The sequence below is a fragment of the Falco naumanni genome, chromosome 3, assembly GCF_017639655.2.
Source record: "Falco naumanni isolate bFalNau1 chromosome 3, bFalNau1.pat, whole genome shotgun sequence".
In the NCBI taxonomy this organism is placed as follows: Eukaryota; Metazoa; Chordata; class Aves; order Falconiformes; family Falconidae; genus Falco; species Falco naumanni.
In genome coordinates this window covers 8,264,903-8,290,716 of record NC_054056.1, presented here as the reverse complement: position 1 = coordinate 8,290,716, position 25,814 = coordinate 8,264,903, and the positions used below count along the sequence as shown (strand labels likewise).

The 25,814-nt window shown below is 44.4% G+C and overlaps 1 protein-coding gene across 5 annotated transcripts in view; it reads left to right on the top strand.

Moving 5' to 3' along the window:
* RERE (arginine-glutamic acid dipeptide repeats) overlaps positions 1-13,252 on the top strand; it is a 254,169-nt gene extending 240,917 nt beyond the window's left edge. For 3 of the 5 annotated variants that reach the window (XM_040585408.1, XM_040585409.1, XM_040585412.1), the window contains 7 exons: positions 1,218-1,331; positions 2,281-3,662; positions 4,097-4,319; positions 5,673-6,396; positions 8,602-8,748; positions 8,941-9,121; positions 10,180-13,252. In XM_040585408.1, coding sequence (XP_040441342.1) covers positions 1,218-1,331; positions 2,281-3,662; positions 4,097-4,319; positions 5,673-6,396; positions 8,602-8,748; positions 8,941-9,121; positions 10,180-10,213 — 2,805 coding nt within the window. In that variant the 3' untranslated portion in view covers positions 10,214-13,252. The remainder of the gene's footprint in view (positions 1-1,217; positions 1,332-2,280; positions 3,663-4,096; positions 4,320-5,672; positions 6,397-8,601; positions 8,749-8,940; positions 9,122-10,179) is intronic. The other 2 variants (XM_040585411.1, XM_040585410.1) reach the window with 2 other exon arrangements.
* Positions 13,253-25,814: the final 12,562 nt, after the last annotated feature.

The window sequence follows — 25,814 nt, the reverse complement described above, 5'->3', positions numbered from 1 at the left end:
CATGGAAGTAATACAGGTAAGAAATGCTATATTAGAGACAAGTGGACAGTTCAGATGATTTTTTTAAGAGTACTTAATCTTTGTTTACAAAGGAATATGAAGATGTAATTACTGAGACTACTTCTCTTACTGTTTTTCTGTATGTATATTTGCTTGATTTTTCAGAGCAAGCTGCCAGTTTAGTCTGTTTAAATGAGTTAAGTGCCTTTCCAAGAGAGCACTGAAGGAACAAAGCCAGATGAAGTGGGAAGGCTTGCCATTAAACACTGTAAATTGAAAAGTAGCAAGTTAAAAATAAATATAAAAAAAAAAACCACAAAAAACAACGAGAAAACTCACAACGAAGTCAAAACTGGAGTATGGAGCAAGATTTCACATGATGAACTCAGAACTTAGTAAAATTTGAAGATAGGTTAGGTAATTATGTGATGCATAAAGCTGTCCTGGGCCATGAAAGAAGGTAGTAATCTTATAATAGCTACTCACTGTTAGGCCTGTGTTTGAGGGGATATAAAAATATCCCTCTCAATGTACCAAGACTATAGCAAGACTTTCATGCAGTAGAAAGAGGCTTATTCTGTGCCTGGTGACTGCAGAAATTCTTGCTCCATCCTCTGTTAACTGGTGTTGGTCTCTGTTAGAAGAGTATACTGATCCAGTTGATGTGGTGTGCACTCCTGATGGACTTGGATTCTGCACAGCTGAAGACAACTGCTGTGTTCAAAGTATTTTTACACTTTCAGAGCTCGAGACCACATCTGCCTTATGAGGAACGCTTTACATGATGCTCCTTTTTCCTTTTCCACTTTCCATTTCCACTCAGAAATGTGTGCAGGGTTTGTGTGCAAACTGCCCCTTGGGTTTCTTTCTGTAGAAGTAAAATTGCAGTCTGTCTGGAGTTCTGTCTTAAATCTGACCTCCAGAGGGAGTGGCTAGAGCATTATGTAGTTACAGGTCTTCTGGGAGTTGTTCCTGGCAGATGGCAGAATACAGCAGCAGCTCGAGAACAGACTCCTCTGCAACCTGTAATTGTACAGAGGGACAGATGTCTATTGGACTGTCGTTAAATATTGACTTTCTCAACCTGTTGAGTTCTCCTGCTCCATAGGAACCCTTCTTGTGTATTTGTTATTAAATATGGTAGCACCAGCGTACTCTCAATTTACTTTTGTATTTACATCACTGGTTACTGTTGCATTCTGCTTCATTTGTGGCAGAAGATAAAAGAAGAGGTATCTTCTCCTCTCAAGAACTCCAAGAGGCAGCGGGAGAAGGCAGCTTCTGACACAGAGGAACCTGACAGGTCCAGTGCCAAAAAATCCAAAACTCAAGTGAGTCCCACAGAGGAATATTTTCTCTTAGGAGAATGGTTTGAGAGTGGGAGGGGATGCAAACCTGGTAACAAACCGAAAACATGAACTCGGTTAAAGCCACAGCAAATTGTAACTTAATATGTAGCTGGAAAGCAACCAATATTATAACGTGTTCCTTCTGTTGAAAAACAGCAGAATGCTACAGGGTATATCTGTGAGTCTTTTTGTTTGTTTGTTTTTGTTTTAATGTCAATATCAACCATATAGGAGTATACTTGGATTGTTTTCCACCCTGGTGTGTGTGTGTGTCTCCTTAATTGAAATTTGGGGTTTTTTTCCCTCTCTTCTATGGCAAGTTTAGAAGACCACTACTGGAGTTCTCTAAATTTTATGGTATCAAGGGTCAATTGAAATACTTTCAGGATGCTTTTTCAGCCCCGTCTACCTGACCAGGTTCACTCTGTTCACAGGATTTGGGATTTTTGACCCTGAGCTTTCTGTATTACAGAATCACGGAATGGTTGAGGCTGGAAGGGATCCGGAGGTCATCTAGTCCACCCACTCTGCTCTAGCAGGGCTGCCTAGAGCTGACTGCTCAGGACCATGTCCCAGTGGCTTTTCAGTATCTCCAAAGATGGGAGAGTCCACAGTCTCTCTGGGCAACCTTTCCGTTGCTTGGTCAGCCTCATAGTGAAAAAGTGTTTCATTATGTTCAGGCAAATCCACCTCTCTTTCAGTTAGTGCCCATTGTTGCTAGATGCTACTGAAAAGAGCCTGGCTCCGTTGTCTTTGCACCCTCTCTGGATATTTGTTGCCTGTGCTGTTTTAAGTCCTGTGAGGTTCAAAGGGTGGTACTTGCACTTGTGTTTGCACAGCATGTGCAATAGGTTGCATCTGGTGTATGCTGGTAGTGTTCTTTGTGCAGGTTTCTCATGCACAGTGGTTGTTTTTCCCCCTCTCCTTGCAGGAGATCAGCCGGCCAAACTCTCCTTCAGAGGGTGAGGGTGAAGGTGAGAGCTCTGACAGCCGCAGTGTCAATGACGAGGGGAGCAGTGATCCCAAGGACATTGACCAGGATAACCGGAGCACGTCCCCCAGCATCCCTAGCCCTCAAGACAATGAGAGTGACTCGGATTCATCTGCTCAACAGCAAGTGCTGCAGGCACAGCCCCAAGTGCTTCAGGCCCAGAGCGCTTCTGGCCAGGCTCCTCCTCCTACACCACCTATATCAGCCCAGTTACCAGCATCGCTGCCAGCAGGGTCGAGTACTGCTTCAGCTCCACCCCAGGTCTCACCATCAGCATCTCAGCCCCCTAGCCAGCCCCAGGCCCCTGCACCACCGCTTCCTCATTCCCACATACAGCAGGCCCCAGCTGTGCACCCACAGAGGCTCCCATCACCCCACCCACCTCTGCAGCCTTTGAGCGTGTCACAGAGCCAGCCGACCCCTGCCTCTTCACAGCCTCACTCGCAGCCTCCACTCCACAGTCAAGCTCAGCCTGCCCCTCACACCCTGCAAACTCAACCCCTCCTGCCGCCTCCTGTACCTTCCCAGCCATTTTCCCTCCCCACCCAGTCATCTCAGTCTCAGGTTCCCCTTCAGACACAAGCACCATCTCATTCTCACTCCACTCTCCAGGTTCAGGTAACGCAGCCTGTCCTGCCAACTGCAACCTCGCTGCAGCAGGCTCAGCCTCCACGGGAGCAACCCTTGCCCCCTGCACCCATGGCCATGCCTCATATCAAACCTCCTCCTACTACCCCCATCCCTCAGCTCCCCACTGCTCCGTCCCACAAGCACCCTCCTCATCTCTCTGGCCCTTCTCCATTCTCAATGAACTCCAACTTGCCTCCACCACCTGCTTTAAAACCTCTGAGCTCCCTCTCAACTCATCATCCTCCATCTGCACACCCTCCTCCTTTGCAGCTGATGCCTCAAAGCCAGCCACTGCAGTCTTCGCAAGCCCAGCCTCCTGTACTGACACAAAGTCAGAGCATTCCCCCACCTGCCACTCACCCCCCATCTGGACTCCATCAGGTATCCTCCCAGCCCCCCTTTTCTCAGCATCCATTTGTTCCTGGAGGCCCACCTTCCATCACCTCTCCCTCTTGCCCTTCCACTTCAACGCCACCTACTGTGCCTGGCATCCCACTTCAGACTTCTGTCTCCACATCAGCTTCTAGTGGAAACATGCCAGTGGTGACAGCCTGCACGCTGCCGCCTATTCAGATCAAAGAAGAAGTCCCAGATGAAGCTGAGGAACCAGAAAGCCCTCCCCCTCCACCCAGAAGTCCGTCACCAGAACCTACTGTGGTGGATACACCAAGTCATGCTAGTCAATCAGCCAGGTATGGAGGCTGTCATCAGTGCTTCCTTAATGAGCTCTGTTTTCCTGTTTAGCAGGGCCTTCCCAAAAGCTGAGGAATGAGCTCATGTGAGTGCCTGAGTGTATTTTACCTGTGCATCTTGTTAGCTTCTCTTTCTAGCATGATTTTGCTCTGTTTTTCTGGAAAGGTGCTGTTTCAGACAGCATATTCAGACAGGGCATTAAAGTTCATAACTGAGAGGGGTTTCATGCTCTACTTACCTGTGGAGTAATGTGGTACAATTAATTTTCTCATGGCTTTCAGGGCAGCTGGTAGTGCTACTGTGTAAGTTCGTTTTGGTTTGGTTGGTTGGTTTTGGTGGTTGGGGTTTTTTTTTTGACATACAGCTCCTTTAATCCCAGGTTCTTGCATTTTTCCCAGGGCTAAGCTCTTTCTCTTTTGGTTTTTTTTTTCAGGTTCTATAAGCACCTGGACCGTGGCTACAATTCATGCTCAAGAGCAGACTTATACTTTATGCCCCTGGCAGGATCGAAACTAGCAAAGAAGAGAGAAGAGGCCATTGAAAAGGCCAAAAGGGAAGCAGAGCAGAAAGCCAGAGAAGAGAGGGAAAGAGAAAAAGAAAAAGAGAAGGAAAGAGAGAGGGAGCGTGAGCGTGAAAGAGAAGCAGAAAGAGCTGCGGTAGGTTTATTTGTAGCTAAGAGCTGTTTAAAGGAGTTGATCTGGTAGGATCTGACATGGATGGTGACTGTAGAATGCAGATCCCAGAAGCACTTTAATGCAAATGCGATCAGGTACCTGTGACTATGGGAACCTTGTGTCTTAAGTGAAAGCCAACCAGGAAAGAGCACCTCCTGGACTGCCTGACTTCTCTCTAAAGGAAATGGAGAGTTTCTCCTCCTGGTTTGTTTCTGATGTGTGCAGCAAGCCAGTGCAACTGGTGATAACTAGGCCAAGTATTTACATTTGCTTACAGTAGAAAAGCACTCTGTGCAGATACAGTGAGTGCCTTTCTGTACTACTGTGCAGGCACAAGAGTGCTGTCTGCTGGAAAAAGGGGATCTATAGGCTTTTTAAATTTCAAGTAAGCTTGATTAACTCTATTTCATGTGAAGACCCAAACTCCAGTTCTGTTATGAAGAGCTGGTACAACTAACCCATTTTTCTGTGGCCTGTCAGAAAGGAATGATTACTTGTGGGCCCACAGAATTGGTAGGGCAGTAAGACACTATTGATGCTGAAGAAGGTCCTACAGTCTTCCTGGTCCATAGTGCATTTCAGAGATCTGAATCATTGCTGTGTTTTACCTTAGGGTTGTAAAAGTCAGGGTATAGCATCTGTCTTAAGGGACGTGCCACGCCTGGGGACTTTGCTTTATTTTGGGGTAGGGATCCTTGGGAAATCATGGGGCAGCTGTGCTTATTTGCCTCCCCAGAAGCACTGTGCAGGCTTTGTACAGGAGGGGAGAGCAGGATGCGATGTCCTGATGTGAAAGGAGTGGAATTGTTGTGTTGTGGATCGTGGAGATGAGTTTCCTTGGGTTTAGTAAGTTTTAGGATACCAGTGAGTGGGTAGAAGAGAGGAAGAACACCCTGCAAACAGGACCAGGAGTCCGTAGTGGTGTGTACCAGCCAGCTGTTGCCCATAGCTGTGACATGTACCAACCGGTTGCTACTCTACTAACAGTAAAGCAGTTAGGCTTTGATGCTACCGCTACAACGTACTTACTCTCTGGCCTACAGGATAGACAGAATCCAGTTCTTCCCCATACCACAGTGAATCACAGAACTGCAGGAGTCGCAGGGCTCAGCAGGCTGAACTTAACTCCTCTTAGAGCTTGAAGCACAAGAAGGGAGGAGTGTGCAAATGACCTCCCCCATTTGCTTCCTTCCATCTGGGTTTGAACCCCCTTGAAAGAGAGACTTGCACTGGTAGGCCCACAGTTACGGCCTGAAATGAGCTACCCTGTGTGCCTGCTGTGTTTCTTTACGCCAAGCGTGTTGAACTAAAATTCTTTTCCCCCATTCTGTGTAGCAGAAGGTATCCAGCTCCTCCCACGAAGGCCGTCTCGGAGAGTCTCAGCTCAGTGGACCAGCACATATGAGACCTTCGTTTGAACCTCCGCCGACAACCATTGCTGCTGTACCACCTTACATTGGTCCAGATACACCTGCTTTACGAACACTAAGTGAATATGCCCGTCCTCATGTCATGTCACCAACAAACCGTAATCATCCCTTCTTTGTCCCTCTAAACCCCACTGATCCACTTCTGGCCTACCATATGCCTGGCCTCTACAATGTGGATCCCACCATTCGGGAACGAGAGCTGCGAGAGCGGGAAATCCGGGAGCGAGAAATCCGGGAAAGGGAGTTGAGAGAGAGGATGAAACCTGGCTTTGAGGTGAAGCCTCCAGAGCTGGATGCACTGCACCCAGCTACTAACCCCATGGAGCATTTTGCCAGGCATGGTGCACTGACTATTCCCCCAACAGCAGGACCTCACCCATTTGCTTCCTTCCATCCGGGTTTGAACCCCCTTGAAAGAGAGAGACTTGCCCTGGCAGGCCCGCAGTTACGGCCTGAAATGAGCTACCCCGACAGACTGGCAGCAGAGAGAATACATGCTGAGCGGATGGCATCGCTGACAAATGACCCGTTGGCACGGCTCCAGATGTTCAACGTTACGCCTCACCATCACCAACATTCACACATACACTCGCATTTACACCTACACCAGCAGGATCCCTTACATCAAGGTGAGCCCAGGGAAATGGGCTAGGGAGTTACGCAGGCAACCTCACAAACTGTTAGCGGTAGTCTGCTTGACACAGGCAGACTGTGACTCTGGAATTCAAGTAGCAAAATGCCAGTTTTCTTGTGTACGATACAACTTCTGTACTGTGTAAGGCTGTGGTAACTGAAATGGAGACAGTTCTTTTTCAGAAGGGTGGACCAATAACAGGGATAAAGTAAATGATGGTAATGGTACAGTGATCTTCATTGAGACTGCAGGCTGTCAGTGTAAAAGGTTTGTTGTTTTGTTTTGGTTTTTTGTTTTAAAGTACTGAGAGTGCTAAAGCACCAGCTTAGAATGGTGTCTGGAGTACAGACTGAGACTTCATTGGGTGTAGGAGAGGTGTCATGGAACTGGTAACAGTAATGCTAATGGCTGTTATGTTATGGGTTACAGCTGGAAAGGAGCTGAAGCTGGAGTTTCCATATAGGAGCTGAAAAAATAAATTAGGAGAGAAAGACTTCATCTCCTTAGCCACTTGACTGCCAGCCATCTGGCTTTAGTTGAGCTGAAAATCTCTCTCACAGTCCTCCTAAGGATCATTTAAACTTACCAGTTGGCATCTTTTTAGCTACAGTGTATTCTTATGTGTGGAATTTCCCCCTGAAATATTTAATAGTCTCAAAAAATAATTGATGCCTTGCTTGTTTGTAAAGCAAGCTACTTAGTTACTCCTCTAGAAGTCTGAGTCCGGACCTGGGATTCTGAAAGATAAGGCACTAAGCAGAATTTCTCTGATTTTCTGGTGGCAGACTGGAGAGAATGTTGCAAGCAAGGCACCAGGTGAAGCAGCTGCCAAGTTAAGGGGTAAAAAAAATAATCCCAAGTACTCAGTGCAGCTTCTGGTGCAGCTGGCTACAAATCTGCAAGCAAATATAGCATAGTTTGCCTTGGAGCAGTATGTGTTAAATGTAGCTGGGATGTCCACATTTTGCAGTTTGGAAGGAATTTGAGTTCTGTTGCAGAAGCCAAAGTGTATAGCAAGGAAATGGGCAAGGTCTTGTGAGAGTGTTAGGGGGGTGAGGGTTTACAGGTAGGAGATGATAGCACTGAATATCAGCATTCTTAAAGCTGTCAGCTGTGGAGGTTGGTTGAGACTGACTGCACAAGTTACAAACAAGTTCAGTTCGAGGCAGGTTTGCGTAGCCCATTGACAGCAGAAGAAATTTGTCATGGATTGTGTCTATACAAGCATTCTGTTCTCAGGTAGGTCACTTACCACCTCTGTGCAGGTAAGTCTAGATATTCCCCAGTTTTTTGTTCTGGGCAAAAATACGGCTAGTGCAATCTCATTCTCGGTCTAGCAAGTGACTGGTGCAGACAAACAAGTTGTCACGTGTCTCTTACATGTATTTGAGAATTAATTTGGCTTTAATCTTGGATGCCAGGTTGAAATACATTTAGAGGTTATAGAGTGTCTCGAAGCAGTTCTTGCTCCAGAGTAGCTCCATAGGTGGGTAAGGCCCTAAAGTACATAACCTGTGTGTCTCCTTAGAGTGGGGATGAATAGCATATAAAATGACCACACATTTCTGCTCTGGACCACATTACAGCTGAGGGAGAATTGAGTTAGCTGTGTTGTGTTCCTTTCATTTTGGTTCCTCTGTTAGCAGCTTAACATCCAGAGATTTCAGATGAGTCCGAGTAAGTATTTTTCAGGTTTTTCCAGTGTAATTTTTTTTCATTATATTGGTAAAGTGACATCAGAGGGGTGGTCTACAGGTGGGTCCCTCTCCACATACAGATGGTGCCAATGTCATTTTTTGCAAACAACGGTGTTTGTCAGCATTTGGCTTGTCAGGTAGTATTGGTTAAGTCAGAAGGATGATAAGTGCTTCTGTATTAAATGGCAGTAGTGATCCTTCAATTTTATGTGTGTGAAGGGGCATAAGACTTCTTGAAAAAAATTTGCTAAATGTTGACTGTCTGTGTTTTTCTCTGTTGCTTGGTGGATTTCTTTTTCTTGCAGAAATTAAAAACCATGGGTTGTTGCTTTAACAATTAAGACTGGTAAGCAGGTGTTGGTTGGAGCTAAGCTCCTGGTAATTAACATGTCAGTTTGGCCATACAGTGATCCAGCTCAAGTCTAGCAGGACTTTTGATCTCCCAGCAGCAAGGGAAGCTTCACAAAGCAGTTGATGGCTTGCTTTCTTTCCTTCTTTTAAAGGTTCAGCAGGACCTGTTCACCCGCTGGTGGATCCTTTAGCAGCTGGACCCCATTTGGCACGTTTTCCCTACCCACCTGGGACCATCCCCAACCCATTGCTAGGGCAGCCACCTCATGAGCATGAAATGCTCCGACATCCGGTCTTTGGTGAGAGCATTTTATGGTCCTTTAGGAAGGTTGGCTCTTAATCTGAACTGTCATTTTTTCTTCTGGGTCTTAGCATTTCTTGGGAGGGGAGTTGGTGGAATTGAGCTGTAACTTCTGTTACAGCCAAGGGTTGCTTGGTTTGTTTTAAAAAAAACCCAACAAACTGTTTAAAAGTGGGCCACTGTCTCTTAGGTACTCCTTATCCACGAGATCTGCCTGGTGCCATTCCACCTCCTATGTCAGCAGCCCATCAACTGCAGGCCATGCATGCCCAGTCAGCAGAGCTGCAAAGACTGGCAATGGAGCAGCAGTGGTTGCATGGGCATCCTCACATGCATGGTGGCCATCTACCAAGTCAGGAAGATTATTACAGGTGAGAGATGCAATGATGGCTTTCAGAGGCATGGGGGTGCTACAGCTTTCTTCATCTTTCTCCACACTCCATTTTTTTTTTCCTTCTGAAGTACTGTTTCTGACTGTGTGCTGACTTACTGTCCTGATGCAGTTATGGAAGATGGTGAAGCTAGACTAAGACCTGATTTGGGCATAGTTGATAGGGCAGAAGAGAAGCTAGGTCCAAATTTTTGGCACAGGATGTAGACTGGTTGAGTCTTACATTGCAGAATTACTTCTGATTGGGCTTTTTGGTGTTGTAGTTACTACAGTTGCTGCTTCCTTATCTCTCTTCTCCTTGAGAACAGTGGAGGAGGGTGGATAAGGCTTTATGAATGAGAACAGAGGAGGAATACAGTAAACCTTAAGAATTGACCTAGGGCAATAGGAGGTTGAAACATGTGAATAATATGGATCCTGCATTAACAGCTGGGAATGCCTAGACGAATCATGTGAATTCTTCTCCCCAGAACTACATGGTGTTGGTTTTTCTCTTGGCCTACCTTATGCGGCACCACCTTAGTTTCTGTTTTGCAATGACCACTGGCAGTATGTCTGCTAAGAAGAAAAAGCCGCCAGCACCTGGCGAGGGTCATTCTGCATGTCTGTAGGGTAGCAAGGTTATACAGGAAGCAGTATATTAAACACGTGCCTTGCACTGCTTTACTCAGATGTTTCAGTCCTTGCTTCTGCTATCCAAAATTGCCTGCTGGCGTTGTGCCGTGGGGCAGACAGTTTGCCTGAAGCTGACTGTTGTATTTGCAGCTGCAGATAAATCTAAAGCTTGATGAGCTGGCAGTAGAGATTGTGCTCACATATGAGCACTAGAGGAGCAAAAGGTCATTGCTTCCTCCCAGATCAGTGTTACCGCTGCTGTTACAATGGCTCTCATTTTTGTGCTGAAAGCTCACAAGCCCGGTTGCAACCTCTGTTCCCTTCAGGGCACCACCCGGGTGAGGTTAGCAAGAAGGCAAGCAATCTGTGAAGTGTTGTGACACCACATTCACTTTGTTAAAATGAGTTTTCTTTCTCTTTCAGTCGACTGAAGAAAGAAGGCGACAAACAGTTGTAATAAATTATTTATTTGTAATGCTGGCTATGGAAACCCCAGTCCTTGGGAAGGAGTGGAACATTTTTACATACAATAAGAGCTACAAAAGGAAAAGGCTATCTTATAAATATTTCTTTATATATTTAAAACAGAAACAACCACACAACAAGTAGAGACTTATCAGCATAGTGTTCATTTGTAGAGAAGATTTTTCAAGACTGGTGTGGGTCTCCCTGCATGACAACGTATTCAGAAGCCTATTGAAAATACAGGACTGTGTGGAATATTCAGAGAACTTCCTGCAATCTTGGGGTTTTTTTTTTATTATTAGTTTCTTTTGAGTAGATGCTAGAATCAGGTTCACAACACAAGTCATTGTGCGTGAAGAGACTCTTAATGCATCTATAGCTATTCTAAAAAAAAAACAAAAAAAAAAACAAAAAACCAAAAAAACCCACAAGGATTGCAAGTAGGTGACATAACAAGCTCTGAATCCAAGTGCTATAATAATAAAAATCTACTTTTATTTTAATACATTGTAGGAAATCTTCATAATTTTAAAGAGAGCTCCGTTCTGCAGCATGGCTTTTTAAGTCTGTAAATAACTTTTTTTGGGTAGAGGGGAGAAACAAAACAAAATTCCAGAAACGTTTAACTTGATTTTCAGTAACATCACAAATTGTGAATTCCTACCTGGTATTGATGGAATACAGAGTTGATTTTTTAATAAAATATATATATATAATTATCCCTTTAATTAAAGGGAATGATGGGTATCAATAATTTCAAATGGGTAAAAGCTTGAAATTTGGTTTGATATCAACAATAAGCATTAAAGGGTGTTGCAGGGATAATATTGCAAATGACTGTTTCTGTTCTTGGTTTTTTTGGTTGTTTGGGGTTTTTTTTGTTCATGTTACATCTCTTAGTTCTGCAGATGATTTCTGTTGAGTTGGGTTTCTGAGCAGTACAGATGTCCCTTGGAACTAGCTTACCCTTTTGATGCCTACTTCAAGGCTTGATTTTCAGTGTGACCATAATACATTTCTTCCCTGTTACCTTTTGAAACTTAATCTAACGATGTTCATTTTAGATTTTAGGCTAAAGTTCAAAGAACTAATCTGTTCTAAAATCTCTTCTTAAAAATGTTCCATGGCTCAAACTAGTACAGCCACAATTTTATATGCATGTGCATATTTTTGGAGGATATACTCTTTCTGGCCTCTTATGTTTGCTACGTTCTTAATAAAAGTGGGCTAGGCAACTCAGTGTTCTTAAAAGTTGTTTTGAAAAGACCAGTTTGTGTTTCTCTTTGACTGTTTTAGTTTTGGTTTTTGTAAGCATAAATTTTAATTGCCACAAGTGTTCTGTATCTCAGGAACTTACTGCTTTGGGATTAACCAGATATATGGACAGTAACGTTCACTGACTCGCAACACAACAGGTCTATGCAGAATAATTCCTGTTGGCTACTTCCCATGTGGGTGGTAAAAGGAGAAGAATACACAGAAGGCAAGTGAGCATTCTTTTGGAGACAGCTCTGTTCACTGTCTAGGCAGAAATTTTTTTTCCCCACTGTTTTGCCATGGGTTTTCTTTGCCAGAGCAGAGGGTGATGCAACCAATGGACATCTGAATCTGTTGGCCATTTTTTCTGCTGGTGCATAACTTCCCCTCCCCCCCCCCCATCCCCGTTATCTCAACTCATGAGTGCTCTCTCTCTGCTGTTGTAGACTGTTCAGTGTGATGGCTGTGTCATAGGACTGTACTGAGCCATGTTTGATAAACTTGTAGTTAATCACACATTCAGATGGAAGGCATGGCATGCGCAGTGCTTTATCCATCTCATGCATCTCAAACCAGTGTCAGTGCCCAAAGATTACAGACAGACAGTAACATCAGTTTACCAATTGAAAATATGCATTGGGGTTTTCTAGGTCCTCTTAAGGCAAAAATGTAAAGGAGGGAGAGGAGGACTGTTTCAGCTGATGTTGATCTCCCTTTTTTTTCTGTCCTCTGTTCCAGATTTCTCAGTGCTAAAGAACTGCAATAGCGTTTAATCAGTTCCATCTGCTATATTTGAACTCTGTGAAGGTACTAGGAGGAACAGCTAGTGTTTCTGAGATTTGGAAACCATGAGGTCAGTCTAGAATCAAGGATGGTATAGTCTTTCTCAGTCCATGCCTTCAGTCACTGTTTGCAGTGATCAGGTGAAATGGTTTTCTTCTGAGTAACATCACCTACTTCTGCTAAAGGTGGAGTAGCTGGTAATTGGTCTGCTCAGCAGAGAGTGCCTCGGTTTAAAGGTCTAATCAGGCACATTTAAGTTAAAACCTCCCCTCCTGGTTTACCATGTGGAGTTTGGGGGAGTTCAGCCACCTCAGCCATTTCTTCTGATCCTTCTCTTTTGCTGTTTTTTTTTTTTTTTAAATCTATAGTTCTTAAGAAAACAAAAAAGCTAATTGCCTCCCATGGTCCCCTCTCTGTAATTTTTGGCTTTTTTCAGCTGAAGTTTGCGGTCTGTTCAAAAGCTATTAATTGATCTCTTTCTCTGCTGCCCCCCCCACCCCCCGCATTCTGATGATTCATGGGAGGGGTTTTTTTATTCTCATAATTCAGCAAATAAGCACTGAATTTTGTTCATTTTAGACCGATGATTAACTACAACTTTACATGCAGTGGTCTTTGAAACCATCTTGGTGTTCAATGCCCTGTTAAAACACCCCAGACCTTTTGATTTTCTTTAAGAAATCTCTCTTACTTTTCTTCTGTTTTGAAAGTTTATTTTTATATTTTGCTTTAGTGTTTTTAAAATGTCTCTCTTGTTCTATGTCGTCATGGTTGAGCTTGTTTCACTGCACCGTTAAAGCAGAGTGTACATTCTGACTGCTACATTTATATATATCTTGAAGCTTAATGTATATATGAGTAGTTTGCCATGGGATAACACAGTGTGAACAGAGTAGAAACCCAGAAATCGTGACTTCTGTGTTCTCTCCATTTGAGTATTTTGTAATTTTTTTGAAATATTTGTGGACATAAATAAAACCAAGCTACACTACAGCAGCCAGGTTTTGCCTGCAAACAAAATGTGTCTGTTGATTGTTGTTGGTAGGAAAAGTTATTTTCATCTGGGATGATACGGAATGTCTGCGTGGCCATCTTGTCTGTTTTAAAAACTGTCTTCTCTGTCTTGGATTTGTTGTTTCTTTCTTTGAGGTCATTTCATTTTTAACGTACGGTACACAAAAACCAACATCATGTCCAGTTCTAGAGTACATTCTGCCTCCCTGAGGCACTTTTATGCTCCAAGGCCACACTGCATAACTTTGGCGTATTTTTCCCTAAGTTAAGCAATCAAACTGACGAGAATGAATGTGTAAGGATGTTTTGGCTTTCATGACTTCAGGGACTTTCTGTGTACAATGGTTGTATGTTGTACCCACTGATCTGCTGGGGTGCAAACAAGTAGTTAAAATGAGGTGTGTGCATAAGCTCTCATTGCGTCAGAAATGAGTAGCCAAAAGAAGAGTAGAAAGATGAGAGCTTCTAAACCAGAGAGGACAATTCCCCAAGTTTCAACAGAGTAGGGAAGATTACATGCTGTCATTTGTTACATTTGCCTGTGAACCAAAGGTATTGTTAAACCACGACAGGTATTCAGAATACATGCAGGGGAGAATGAGGCCTGATGACTCATGAAGTGTTAGCTTGAAATTACATATAGCACATTATATAGACCGTATATAGTATATATACACCCGTAGCTGAGTTTTTCGTGCATCTTATTTTCTAAGAGATGTTACTTTGTGCCCAGTAGGTTTGTCTTGCACACAATGATACAGAGCTGGCCAGAAATGCATTCCAAAGGGATGATAATTACAGAGAGGGCAATGCACAATAACTCAGTATCTGTTCATTGCCTGTGGAAAAGCTAAAGTCTGCTTTCATACTGCATTGTTACATGTCTGTGTACATTTGTAGTGGCTCCTGGCCTTCCATCTATTGAGGATTACAATGTATTTCTGTGAGCTAGCTGTTTGAGTGTTCCATATTTGCATTTCATAATAATAGGCCTCTCCAAAACTTAGGGAACGGTTGGTGCCACAGGGAGAGGTGGTGAGTATCTTCACAGAATAAATGTTTGGTGAAAAGGGAGTCAGAAATGCTGCATTCTGTGTCTGGTTCTGCTTTGACTTTGACCTGTGATTTTTCAGAAATAGGTATTTTGACTCCAGTTTGAGGTAGGTAGTGCTCTGAGTATAGTAAGAAATGTGCTCTGTTCTTTGAGTGTGCTTGAAGCAGATGGAGAAGTTTTCATGACAAATTGCATGGGAGTTTAGAGCTGCATATTTAAGCAGGCTGCTCTGTTTGTACCCTGTGGCATTTTATAAGGGGAAGGTCAGGTCTCATCTACTGGAAACAGCTTCTGAAAGTGCTTTTTCTGAGGCTGGCTTGAACATACGCTATGGTATGTATTTTTACAATTATTTTGTGGGTTTTTTAATTCCTTGTGCTTAATGCAGAGCTTGAATGGACTTCGGTTGCCCTCCCTTTCTTGCTACAGGTTCTGTGTTTCCAGACTTAAAATGAAGAATCCCAGGGACAAGGCCGAAGAGGATTTATATTACTGCATAAACTGAATAATATAGTTCCTGTTGCAGTAGTGGTGTTATGTTAACAGTGCCTTGCCATTGGAAGGGTAAAGGCTGGCAAGCCATCAGTCGCATGGCTTTGTTACATGCGTGTTGCCAGACTTCATTCTAGTGTCAGCTGTGAAAAGTAACATAGGCAGTAGGGTTCCAGTCCTATCTAGGCCACAGATAGCTTTTTACAACTTAGATTCATTTAGGTGCAAGGAGGGAAGGTGAAGCCAGGTGTTTTGTTCAGGAATTTTATTTTCTCTTCTTTGAACATGAAAAGAGGTAGCTTTGATTCTGCTTCTTGTGAAATTTCTGTTCTTTGTAGAAGTTCCTGTGCGCTGGGTTTGTTCCCTGAAGATGTTAAAGCGGCTCTGTCAGGCTAGGGTGGCGAGGGCGGGCCAGGCAGGCCAGCGTGCTGTGGCACTGAGGGGCTGGGCCTGCTCCCCAGGGCAGCGCTGTGCAGGGAACGCCAGCCCCAGAAGGTTCCGGAAGGTGCTGCAAGTGAGTCCCTCAGGCCAGGCAGCATGGTGGTGTGCAGGTAAGAGCCTTTCCCCTGCTGTGACGGGGAAAAAGGGTGACGGAAAGGTGGTGGGAGGGTGGAGTCTTGGGGCTGAGCTTTCTCTCTGAGAGCAGCCATGCCTGTTGTGGGGGGAGGCCCAGACCTTGGGGTACACCATCGCCCAGCTCTTCCTCGCAGTGTTCGCTGATCCCAAGGGGAGCCAGCTTCTCTGCCCCTCCCAGTAGTGTCCCTTGGTCCCCAAAGGAGCTGGATCCCTCTGTGCTCCTCCTGACAATTGTCCTTTTGTCCTTGAGGCAGCCAAGCCCCTTGCAACCCAGGGGCTTGTTCTGTCTGCTCAGGTGCTGTCCATGTTGCTGTGACAGGTTCTTTTCCCTGTGTCCCAGTCATCTGCTCATGTGTTGACAGTCCCAGATGTTTTTTATCCCTTGCTCTATTATATGACAGGTAAGCTTGAGAAAGACTTGCTGGTTTGGGGTCTTTTTCCAGGGTAGTTTCTTATCCTAAGTGTATCAGAAGGACTCTTGTCTGATGTTGGAGGGAAGAGCCCTTTTGGGTGCCCTGCATGTACAAGTCACCCTTTGCAAAGTACTGTTCTGCTTGTATTCTTCTTTTACTTTAAAGCAAGGTAATTAACCCTGATTTTTTCTCATGGTGTTGACTTTGTGAAACTGGAGGAAAAGTTACAAGCAATGTAAGGTAAACCCCGAGTGGACAATTTAGCCAGGCTATTTTTTGTTCTTCACAAATGTTCATCTGTGTAGAAGTGCTACCTTGGCCTATGAAAATTCAGCTACTTCTGTATATATAAAGAATGTACTGCCCTGCCCAGTTACTAATCCCCATCCTCTTTCCCATTCTCTCCATAAAGACAAAACAAGTGAAGGAATCTGGAAGGAAACTATTTATCTGCATAAACTCTTGGATGTTTTGCAAACCTGTATTCTGAGAATGGTGGCCTGTGGCACCTGGCAGATGTACCATTGACACAGCACAGGTTTCTGACAAAACATAAGCACATCTTCCCTGGGTCTTGCAAATGAGAGAAATGAGTCCTCCCAATAAACACTGTTCAAATCCATCTTCTGGTTGGAAGAGCAGTGGGAAGTTTTAGGCTAATATTGCATTGCTCTGCAGAAGGGGAAAAAGGCACTATAAAAAATAGCACTTGGTGACTGGAGTACACTTGGCAGGTAGAAGTCGCATCCAGGATAGGATTTGATAATTCCATTGCTTGTACATCTCTCAGTTTTTGAAAGTCAGAATATATAAATTGTAGGGCAGTAAATCAAGCTCAGTTTCAATGTATGCATGAATACCATTAATGATTATTATATATTAATGAAGTAATGTGCTTTCCCTTACACCAAGGCACAATTAGAGTAACTCAGAAGTACAGTTCTCAAAGTGAAAGACCCAGAAACGATTCAAGCAATCCATCTTGTTACCCGTTCTTTTACTCCGGATGACTTTGTTGGGTCTTTCCAGTTTCTGAATCCTGCTGCAATTCAGTTTCATTATTTGTTAGCTTTTTTAATATTTGTCCAATGTCCTTTACCTGTGGCAATGTCACAAGAAAGAAGCATGCTCTACAGAGTTGTTGCTTAGCTTACAAGCACTCCTGTCTCCCATTGCAGCTGCAAGGCTGAGTTTCCTGCACCGGGGGACATGTGTGTGGAAGAGAAATTACGAATAAATTGATGCACTGGCCTTGACAAATAGCTGTGTGTGATGTCAGTGGAGTTGTATTTCACTTTGCCTGGGGCCTTTAGTTTTGCTGGAACAGGCTGTTAGTCAGATCTGTAAGATGGAGATTTCTCTGGCATTGCAGCTTGTTTGAATGAACCCTAATTACAAAGTCTAGGCAATTACAAGGAATCTGTTATTCTTGGTCTGATAACGTGGTTGAACATGTGCATTCAAAACACTCCATCACAGCTTCATGGTGGATTTTTCTCCCTCTAGGTTGGACTGTTTTATTGTCATCTGTCACTGTTTTATCCTTCTTTTGGTTTTTCTTTAGTCTGTTCCTTCACAGCTTAATGCTTTTTATGTAGTAGCAAATAAAACTGATATCAATAGCAGTATTTTAAGAAGCACAAGAGGATGCTGAGTAGCAAAGGAGTAAAGGAACACACTACCCAGTTTGCCAAAGAAACTCCACTGAGCTTCAGCACTTCATAATACTGAGGCTTTTCTTTGTCGCTGAGGGAGTGTGTCTGTGACAATTCACTGGAAGGAGGGGGAGAGGATTACAGAGGGAATTGTTTAACACTCAAAGTGTCGGTTTTGAAGCATAATAATTCTCTGGGCCACACAGTCCTCTAATGGACAGAACTGCACCAAGTCCACTGTATCTGGCAGCAAGGTCTTTTATGTTGCAGATGTTCCTCTAGCCGTTATTTGAAGGTGGAGAAACATGAAGGTAAAGGAGGATCGTAGTTTGGACTTACTAGCACTGTATAGGTAAATTGCCACTAAAGATATGTACTGGGAGATGCGAAATACTCCCTTTCTAGCTGTCGTGTCAGGAAGGATGACAAGCTTGAGGAGCATATCAGAAGGATGGCTGGAGAATGTCAAGTGTTTCAGCAGTTCCTGGAGTATACGTTTTGGGAAGTTTCTTGGGTTTAACTTAAATACATATGCAAATCCCTAAAATACTGTGCCCTTGTGCCAGTGTGATTTTCATTTGCCTCCTGGTGTCACCATGTACGTCTCAAGAAGAGAAAAACATATATGAGGCTGATTTTGCAGAATGAGCAGTTGTGTGTTTACAACTGCTGCCACAGTTTGAAGTGTGCAAGTGTCTTGTGACAGAAAACTGGAATGGTTTGTAAAATGCTAGGGTTGACATAGAGCCACTGTGAAGTGTCTCATGACTTGTAATAAAACAGCATTTAATTAAACATGTCATCATGTGCCCATCCCGTGCTGACATATGGGACACTCCAGGTGAAAGCAGGCTGTCAGGAGAGCAGCCAGGGAGGTTTTTTTACAGCTGTCTCAGCAAATGGGGAAGCTTTGTCTGCATTTGTATAGGTTGCAACTTGTTCTGAGTTGACCTTAGACTCAAAATCTGAGCGGGGACTTCAGTCCCTAGGGTGGCACTGAGCTGTAAGTTACTAAATCAGATGAAAATGCTTAAATAATCCCCCAGGTATACCCTTTCTTGGAGTATGTGGCACATCTTTTCTTTAGTTCAAAACTATTAACGAGGGGTGGGTTTTTTGGTTTCTTGCCCCCTTTTGATCTGCTTTTTTGGCTCAACAGGAAGATGTGCTGGACCTAGAAGGTCTGTAGTCTGTCCTTCATCAGATTGCTGTATTAAAGCCTGGTCTGTGCTGTTTTGCTGTAGGTGGTGTTGATTAGGGAGGTGGAAATACTTTTCTTCCCCAGCTGGCTGACTGCAAGGTATTTACTCCTTTAAAATAGGTAAGACAGCAAAACATAATTCTGTTGGTTATACTTGCATCTGTAGCTTTTTTCTTGTAACTTGTGTAGTGCTAAACAGGACGAATTTTTAGCGCAGAAAAGCATTTCAATGACAGCAGCATAAAACACAGGTCAGTTATTGTTCATTGATGCTTCTGTGGTGGCTGGGGACGTGGAGCCTAAGCAGAGGGTAGTGAAAATCCTTGTCAGATCTGTGCTTATTGGGGAAAAAAACCCTGTTAAAATAGGTACCTTTGCAAGGCACTTACACTCTGTCATTACTGAAGCAATGTACCATGCATTTCATTTGTCAGATGTCTTGAAGACTTCGTAATGGACTGAGTAAAGGCTAGAGGTAAAACCTGAATTACACATTGTCAGTGTGTAAGGGGAACTGTTCATAGCCTGGTTATAGAAACTTCTGTAACTGTTTGGTAAACACAGAGCAGGGCATTTTAGCACAGTTTGTACTGGAAAAAAAAAATCTATTTCCAAACATAAACTCTTTGCTGTTTCTCCCTGATGTAATGGTACTACTGTCACTTGCTGACATTGCTTTGCTACAGCTTATGCGATTCCAGACTACGATGTGCTTGGCAGACACACTGTAGAAATAATTTCTTTTTTCCTCTTTTCCTTCTGTGTTATTTAAAGCAAAGCTCCTTGACTTTAATTTCTTCTGGTAACCATACCTGGGGCCAGAAACTGTTGAGAGGTGCTATGACAGAAGTGCCTTCATCTAAATGTAAATGTAGCTTCCCTGCCTCAGGCTGCCTTTAAGAGGCTTTTTCTGTGGGAAGCAGCTACAAAGTAATGGTCCCAATCAATTTATTCGTGTCAATAAAAGGTCTTTTATATGCTTATTTGAAATGTATTGCTCTGGGGTGATAGGACCACATTTGTTTTTTAAGCAAGTATGTCAGATGGAATGAGAAATGGCGAGCATAAAGGAGAGGAAAAAGAAATTGTGCAAGACTTGTTGCAGTTGAGGGGGGTAGGGGCCACTGCTTGGGCTTTTGAGCACAAAGGGTAGAAAGAACCAAGGTGCCTTAATGGTGGGACACAAGACAAGGTGTGCTGGGTAGAAGTGGGATAGAACCTCCCCTGGTGTTCCTCCTCCCTGTGCACTGGGACAATCTCTCCTGACTTCGATTGGGGGTTGAGTAAAGGAGTTCAGTACAGAGTCCCTGACAGAGATGGAGGGAGGGATTTTCTGAGTCACTTCAGTGAAATAACATCTGCTTGTAGATTACAGTCTTGGGCAAAGGCAACTTGAAATTCTCTTACTGTGCCCCCCCTCCTGTCTGGTTAAAACAGAAAGTAGGTAAAGAGGTGCCACAGCAAAGTGCAAAATACAACTTTTTCTTTACGTATTTCATATTCCGCATCAAAGTGTGAATTCTGTATGTGTGTCTCCTGCCAGCACCACCTATGAGTGGTGCTTTATATGCATGGTACTTAATTTTCTTTTGACTTGGTCTTCAGTTTGAGGTAACCTCACTCTTAAGGTAAACTCACTGACAGCAAAAGGCTAATAGGCACGGACAGGTGTTGATGGCAATTGAACTTACTGTGCCAATGGATCTTAGTTGCTATAATCCTCCCTGCTACTCCAGGCTTTTATTTCTCCTATACAGCATTTTGGCATTTGTGACAAATTATTTAATGGGCCACTGAAAGATACATCTGTCCCACAGGGCCTGGGCTAATGGTTTTGACAATCTGTCTAGGTGCTGCTTGATTCTTCCACAGATGCCAGTACTGGTGTTCTGTGCCTTGATCTCCCTGTGTATAAAACAGAGATGAAGATACTGACTTGCTCTAAATTATAGTTTTGTTCTTTCAAAAGAGCTTTGAACAGATGGATTTCTACTATTTGCGCAATATAGATGGAAGAGAACTTAAGGGTTTTGAAGACCCTTGGCTACAGAATTAATAATTGTAGTCATGATTGCAGGTGTGATTTGAACGTAGGCTGCTGGGGTTACTTACACCTTCTGTTCTGCTAGTTGAGTCCTGTAGTTACATGGTGTGGATCTGGCCCCTAATGCTGTGGCGCTGATGCTTTGGTGGAGGTTGTAAGACAGTGCTTCAGTCTCCATTGCTCTTCTCCAGCCCTCCTGACCAACAGGCATCTATTCTGAAGTGGTCCATCGTGAGCAGCTGATTACACCACCTTAAAGTAGGAGGAATGCGGTTGAGTTCAGCTGGATTTATTCGGAGTAACTGAGAGCAATGCTTACAATATTCATAGAATCACAGAATGGATTGGATTGGAGGGGACCTTTAAAGATCATCTGGTTCTAACCCTCCTGCCGCGGGCAGGAACACCTTCCACCAGACCAGGTTGCTCAAAACCCCATCCAACCTGGCCTATATTCTACCTAAACATATAATCTCTGTAAGATGAAGAGCTTGTTTGCACAGCGTATGTCATGTTGCAGTTGTGTTTGCTCTGAGATGGTGATGCTACAGATGGTGACCTGAGCCACTGCTACAGCATCTGGAAAGTGAAGATCTGGGGTTTTGCTTCTTACATTATTATTATTACTTGTTATGTCTAAGCCTTTGCAATGGATAAGGTCTTTCTCTTAAGAAGATGGCCAGCTTTTTCTTCTTGGCTGAAGAATACGAACTTTCAGGCATCTCAGCTCTGTCCTCAGAGTGTCCAAGTATGGGGCTGCTTCTTTTTTTTATCAACAGTCTAACATATTGCTGTGCAGTATTCCTGCAAACTGCAATGCCCCGTGTATTTTTGCATGTGTCAGACTGAGTTCTGAATCATGTGGAGCAGATGCTCGCAGATGATGGGGGACTGGACTGTTTCTGGCTGGGCCCCCAGGGCTCTTGCCTGACTAATTTTTTTTATTTACAAGACTGCAAGTAAGAAAACATGAACAGTTGGTTGATGTCCCTGGCATGCAATCCTGTGCCCAGCTGGACTGCAGGGACTTGGCAAAGCTGCCTTTACAATGCTTCCTGGCTCTGGGGCAGGGAAAAACTCCCTCTTCCACCTGGGCTGTGTGTGGTGTGTGGAACAGAAAGAACTTTGGCATGAGAGGAGACAACATCTGGAGGGGAGACCAGGGGGTGTGAGGGGAGTAGGCTTGAACTAAACAATTGTCCTGACTTCAACCCTCAGTGTGATTTAATAGTTTACTGCAGCTTTCTGCCTCTGAGTCACCCAGGTCTTTCCTTGTGCAGATAAGCATGAGACAGGTCCCTCTTTCCAGGAGCTGCCTCCTCTGGCCACTGCCTGGGCTCTCCAGTGACTCCGGCCAGGCTGCAGGTTGTCCCCAGAACCCTGGCTGTCCCTCTGCCGGGGGTGCCCCGGAGGCCCTGGGTGCCATTGCCGTGTTTGCCACCGGGTGGCAGCAGATGCTCAGAAGAAAGGAATCCAACCGTCACCCTTGAGAATCCCTTTCCTGGAAAACTTGAGGAACTCACAGTAATCACTGTACCGCGGTCATGGTCAAAAAGCAAAGGAGAGACCCGGAAGAAGCAGACGGAGGAGAGTGAGTGCTTAGGATTAGGAGATACAAGGAGAGGTCCTGGGAGAAGAAGGGTGCCTGGAGGTGGACACAGCAGAGGCAAGAAGCAGGGTGGACTGGCCTGAAGAGGAGGAAGAAACAGCATGGACAGCAGATGGGCTTTTGAAACCTTGTGGGGGATTGATGGCTGTGCTGGGGCAAGGCGCGGGAACTACTTATTGAAGTTAACCTGCTATGTGATGGTAAACGTCTTGTGGCAGCCGGCTAGTTTTGATAGTACTGTGACAAAGCAAGACTTCCACAAACATGGAAGCATGGGCTTCCTTATAGCAGGGGAGAAAAGGCCTGTGAGATCCAGGACCAGCTGCTCTCACACAATGTGGCAAGTCTGTGGCTGTCCTTGGGTTTCATTTGTTTTGCAAAACCGAGTTTCTGTTGCCAGAATTTCCCAGCTTCTTCCTCTTCTTTTACCCTCATGGCTGTGTACTGTGCATCTTCTGGCTATATCTGTCATTGCAAAGTGGTCACAATTCTCTTTTGTTTTGCTTGTTCCACATGAGGGCCTGGGAGACACGTTTTAAGTGAATTGCTCTGTGTATGTGTGCACATTTATATCCTGGGGGAATGCAGTCTAGGAATTCTTGTCTGGACTCCGTACTGGCTCCGTGGTCCTGTGCGAGCTGTGCTGCCTCCTGGTGCCTTGATTTCCCTCCCTGCAAGTTATGTCTTTGAAGCTCTTGTATGGAAACAGGGATATAAACACAAGGCAGCTGCCCTGAGAATATTTGTTTCTTTTAGATGGTCTTAACTCCAGGCTCACTCTTGAGCCTGAAAAATACACAACCCATGCAATAATATTTAATATAACAACCCCAGCTAACAGCAGCCCTCTTCTTCCATACCATTCAGCAGCTGGGTGACAGCACAAGGGCTTTTCTTTTAAACTTTTTGGCTTTCTTGGTTTGACTGTCACGGCCTCTTGAGAGCTAGCATTTGTCTGGAGGGCATGTCAGGGTGCCTGTCAATTACTGCTGAAGATAGATGTCACTTACCAAACAGATGTACTGCAGTGATCAATGGCTACTGTCAAATAGTATTGGTCTAGTAAGGAATGGTCTCTGTTGTATTGGTAGAAGATGCCCTACGGGAAATGCTTCTGACCTTGTTGATTAGCCCGCTTTTTTTCTGGCACATGGCACCTGTGTGTCAAGAGGGGACTTTTCTGAAGATGTCTTACGGGGAATCTGGCTTTCTGAAAGTTCCCTTTGCAGTAGTCTGTCACAGCATGAGTGCCCAGCTCCTGGTGCCAGAGCACTAAGGGGCTTGTGAAGTATGTCCAGAACTGGTGTGCATGGACTGTGTTTGGGCACAGCTTCAACCTGTAAGCACCTGCAGATGTGGAGCCAGTGCCCCTTAATAGCCAGCCTGCATTTGTGGCAGCCCAAACCCTGCCTTTACATTATGCACTGCCCCGTCCCTGACAGTCTGCACAACTAAGAAGTGGTAAAAGAGGTCAGAGGATCTGGGTAGCAAATGCAGTAAGTGAAGGCATAGGCCAGTGATCAGCAATGCATGGAGGCAGAAAGGCAGGCAGTGAAATAACATGACAGGCAGGAGCGTTACATGAGATGCAGAGGGTTCCTTGGGAACAGGCAGGAAGAAAGCTGCTTTTCTTCTACATGGTAAATAGTTTGTCTCTGAAAAATCAATTTTAAAACACACAGAGTTATAGTAAGAGCCCACAGCTCCTGCCATCTCCCCTCAGTACTTCTCTGCCCCCAAGCTTTCCAAACCTTAGTGTTGCAGAGCCTCCCCTAAAAGTGGTTCCCCCTCAAGGAGGGTAGAAGTTGGGATAAGATTGTTTAATAGAATAAAATGTTTCAGTTCAGACACAGGTGTAGAGTCTCTGGATGTGCTGTAATGCAAGCCATACTGTTCCCAAGCATGTTGTGGTCACGAATACTTGAGAATGAGACTTGGTCACAAGTGCCATGCAGCTCTGTGCTTAGGTGTTTCACTCCAAATCACAAGCTGGGGTCTTTGCTGCTGCTTCTCTGTGCACAGCAGTGAAGTCAGGTTTTGCTGTCATCTCAGTCTACAAGTAGTAGCTGAATTTTCTGGCTGCAGATGATACCTGTCTATCTGTACATTAAATGTGCAATAATACTTGGTGTAACTTTTTTTTAATGTAAAGGTTATTAAGAAATTGTGGCTAGCTGACAGCATCTAAGAACTATTTAATGTAAAAATCATCTATGTTATGCAATACTGGTATTATGCAAGCTCTTTCGGGGTAGAAGTGGTACTTTGCCTATATTAATAATATCATATGTATAGCGTATATTTGTCAATGTTACAGAAGACAAATTGTGAGGGAACTGAGAGGGTCCCCCATGGAGAGTCGGCCAAGTCACGACAATCACACCAATATGGCTAGATGCCGTGCTCGCTTTATTAAACAAACAGGTCATATTTCTAACTTAAACCGACTGCTTACCCGACTTTACACACAGGTGATTGGATAAAAGTCTCTGGGCCACGTGGGGGTCCATGTCACTGATCGGTGAGCATGCTGCAGGTGCCTGATAAGAGTGTGCCGATGAGAGTGTGTTGATTTCACGGTTCCCAGGACTTGCTCTGCACCTGGCTTCTTGTTTGTGCACAGCTTGTTTTCCTTCTCCCACTGCTTGTTCCCAGGACAATTTAAAGCTGCTCTGCAGCTTCAACTAACAGGCCTGGGTTGTCCAACTCGGACAATGGCAACATATGTCCTCAGTCCTTTAAAAAATCCCTCTACAAGGGAACAGGAACTAAGAGAAATGAAGTGTGTTGTTGGAAGTCCTTGAGAGAGGCAGAGGGAACTGACAGCAGGTGCCTGACTCCTTCAGTGGTCTGTGTTAGTTTATAAATGTGTAGTTTGTATTTCCGTTTGTGTACGCATATATATGCTGAATTTTTGTGTGTATAGCACTGCTTCTGCATGCAAATGTGCCAGCAAAATGTCCACAGGGGCAATGTCCAAAATGTCTGGGTGTTGATTCCAAGCACTGAAATGCCTTTTCTCTTTGTCCCAGGTTCTTTTTGTCCTGCCTGTCAGTTTGTTAGTATAGAAGCCCGTGTTTATCAGGTTGTCTGATCTTGGGTTTTCCATGGAAAGCAGACTCTGTCCCCCAGGTGTGGGAGTGCTCTTGCAGCCTTCTTGGTGCCTTTTCTAAAAACCAGGGCGCTGGCCCATTGCAAACAACATCATAAAGGGAAGAGGATATTCTTTGAGTGGGATTACTTTTTAATTTCTTCTAACCCACCTGTCTAGAAGTTGTTCATTGTGGTGTGTCTTCAGCCCTAGCTCTTTGTATGGAAGTGTTTCATGACCTTTCCCCATGCATCTGTTTTGCTGGGGAGCTCCAGGATCTGAGAGAACTCAGCCACTGGAACATGCTCTTCCAGGTGCTCTTTACTGATGACAGGCCCTGTGGAGGCCAAGGAAAGCTCCAGCTTGGTTTTTCGTTCCAACCGTTGCTGGAGCTGTTGCTGGAG